This window comes from Helianthus annuus, chromosome 16 (genome assembly GCF_002127325.2).
Source record: "Helianthus annuus cultivar XRQ/B chromosome 16, HanXRQr2.0-SUNRISE, whole genome shotgun sequence".
NCBI classification, from domain to species: domain Eukaryota; kingdom Viridiplantae; phylum Streptophyta; class Magnoliopsida; order Asterales; family Asteraceae; genus Helianthus; species Helianthus annuus.
Window position 1 is genome coordinate 129537384 of NC_035448.2, and position 2855 is coordinate 129540238.

The window sequence follows — 2855 nt, forward strand, 5'->3', positions numbered from 1 at the left end:
AAGTATTTTAAGCTTTATAAGCTGTTCGGGAAACTCAGATTTCCTGTAGAACTCGAAAATCCCTTTTAAAGTCTTTAAAATGACCGAAAAGCCCCTACGGGGCATAATATTAACTTAAACTCGTTACGGGCATTACGGAAGGTATCCTACTGATACCAAAATACTTTTAAGGCATATTGACTTAGGAAATAAGCGTAGGACACTTATGGTTAACCGTTTCGCCTATTTGCGCACATGGTACGGCCCATGGAACTAGTTTTCGTGCAATAGCCGATATGGGTCAAATTATATTATTTGAACCCCAAAATCCAGAGTATGAACTAGAAACCCATATAAAACAAGTCTCTGAACTTGTTGGGTCCAAATCATACTCCATTCTCGGTTTTCGCCTTTTCGTGCGAATTAACCATATCTATATATCGGAATCAACCGGTTTAAGCTACGGCTAATACAAGGACCGTTAGGATTCTAAGAGGTTAATTAAAACCTTCGTTCCAGATTAGGAGCCCCAGTAAAAGCTATCGGTGACTTGATCTAAATTAAGGATTTATACTTGCAAAGGTAAATACTTTAACTTATTTCCCCTATATGGGCTTGGGTTACGGTATATTAATACCGCTTGATTGAGCATTATATAATTCCATCGCTTAGGTGGTTAATTGATTAAATATGATCGGCTCATTTAAACAGTTTTGTTGCTTATAAGCCTTTGGGGGGTTTAATGACCGTTGTCCCGGATATTCTTGGCATCATTTTACGAAATGGCCACGACCATCGACATCCCGGTGTAGGCGTACACCCGGTATAAAGTGTCGACATTAAAAATTAAAAGACGTAGCCGTTGGTTTTCATACTACGGTTTTACGCAAACGTGGTGTGTCTATAAATCTTTAACCCGGCACGACCCGGGCTACTGAACGCATAAAAGAACATGTAAAACGTTCACAAGATCATTATGAATTTTCCCAAGTTATAAAAGAGTTTGTGCCTTGTGCATTCAAATCAATTTTAATAAACATTTTCAAATGTGTCAGTTGAATGTATTTACCAGTGTAAACTGACGTATTTTCCCCAAAAAGATTAAGTGCAGGTACCTAAACGTAATTGGCTGGTATTAGCTCCCTAGCGTCGGGATAAGCCTCGCAAGCTTGATTGCAGTATCTGATGGAACAATACTTTATGTTTACTTACGATCCGCTGTGGATATATTCAACCCCTGTAATACATTTTGATATTACGATCAGAGGTTGAAATTTATATATTTAACTTATGCTTCCGCTGTGCATAATATAATTGTGTGGTTTGACTATATTGTTGCCAACATCGTCACGGTAATCCCCCACCGGGCCCACCGGTGAGACACGTGGAAATCGGGGTGTGACAAGTTGGCCTGATGAAACAGCCGATACGGTGGTAATTGGATCTTCACTTGGCTTCCAGTTGGGAGGTTATGAAGAACAGGTTAGTGTTTTAATTGCTGATGAAAAGAATGGTCCACAATGAATTACATGTCTATTAATTTAAGGGGGTCAGGGACCAAAGGAAAATTGATTGGATTAGAGGACTAAAAACATCACATGGAGTTCACTGTTTAGCAATCCAGGAGACGAAATTGGGGGGTTTTCATGAATTTTCTTTTAATAAAATTTGGGGAAGGTCGAGGTTCGAGATGGCACTAGTAAACGCAATTGGTAGATCAGGGGGGGGGGTAGCAACCTTATGGGATCCGACAGTCTTTGAATGTAATGAAGTTATTAGAAGTCAGAGATTCATTCTAGTACAAGGTAGGTTAAAGCACACAGGGGAGTGGTTAAATATTGTGAATGTATATGCTTATAATGATCCGGTTGAGAGAAGATTACTGTGGGAAGAGCTGGGCACTTTAAAACAGGCTTTACATGGTATGTGGGTGTTTGGAGGGGATTTTAACGACGTTAGAGAACCGAGCGAAAGGATGAATTCTGAGTTTGTGCCTTTAAATGCTACGTTCTTTAACAACTTTATAGAAATGGCTGATTTGGTAGAGTACAATATGGGGGGTAGAAAGTTCACTTATCACTCCGATAATGGACTTCACAAGAGCAAGTTAGATAGGTTTTTGGTGTGCAGGGAATTTCAAACCAAATGGCCAAATGCTTCGCTTGTGGCACTATCGAATATGGTCTTGGATCACAGCCCAATCCTCCTATCGACCTTGGTACAAGACTTTGGGCCAAGCCCAACAAGAATTTTTAATTCTTGGTTGATAATGCCAGGGATGTTGGAGTTTGTTAAACAGTCTTTGAACAGTTTTATCTTTGATGGGCCGGCTGACTTGGGACTGGCGGTAAAACTTAAATGGATAAAGTTCAAACTAAAAGACCAGGTCAACGTATTAAAAATGGAGAAAGAGGTGGTGTATAAAAAGAAACTGGAGTTACTGGAGGCTTTGGAGGTACAAGCTGAAGAGAGGGTCTTGTCATCGGAGGAACTCACCGCTAGAGCTGAATGCAAGAAGGCTATTATGGAAATGGATAGGGTGAAGACGATGGATTTAAAGCAGAGGGCAAGGGTGAAGTGGGCAATGGAGGGGATGAGAATTCATCTTATTTCCATAATATTGTCAACGCAAACCAGAGCTCTAATAGGATTAATGGTTTAATGATCAATGGTGTTTGGGAAACGACACCACCTCTCATAAAGGATTCTATTTGGTCGTTTTTTGCAAATAAGTTTCAGGAGCCCATACCGGATCGACCGAGACTCGTATGTCCAAACTTGAAGCAGATCAATGCAACGGATGCGGATATACTGATTGCTCCTTTCTCGCTAATGGAAATCAAGAATGTCGTCTGGGATTGTGAGGGGGATTGATG

General features: G+C 40.4%; 1 protein-coding gene across 1 annotated transcript; it reads left to right on the forward strand.

Moving 5' to 3' along the window:
• Positions 1 to 1669: 1669 nt before the first annotated feature.
• Positions 1670 to 2641, forward strand: LOC110907655. Its single transcript, XM_022152603.1, has one exon. The coding sequence runs from the start codon at positions 1670 to 1672 to the stop codon at positions 2639 to 2641; it is 972 nt and encodes a 323-aa protein (XP_022008295.1).
• The last annotated feature ends 214 nt before the right edge of the window (positions 2642 to 2855 follow it).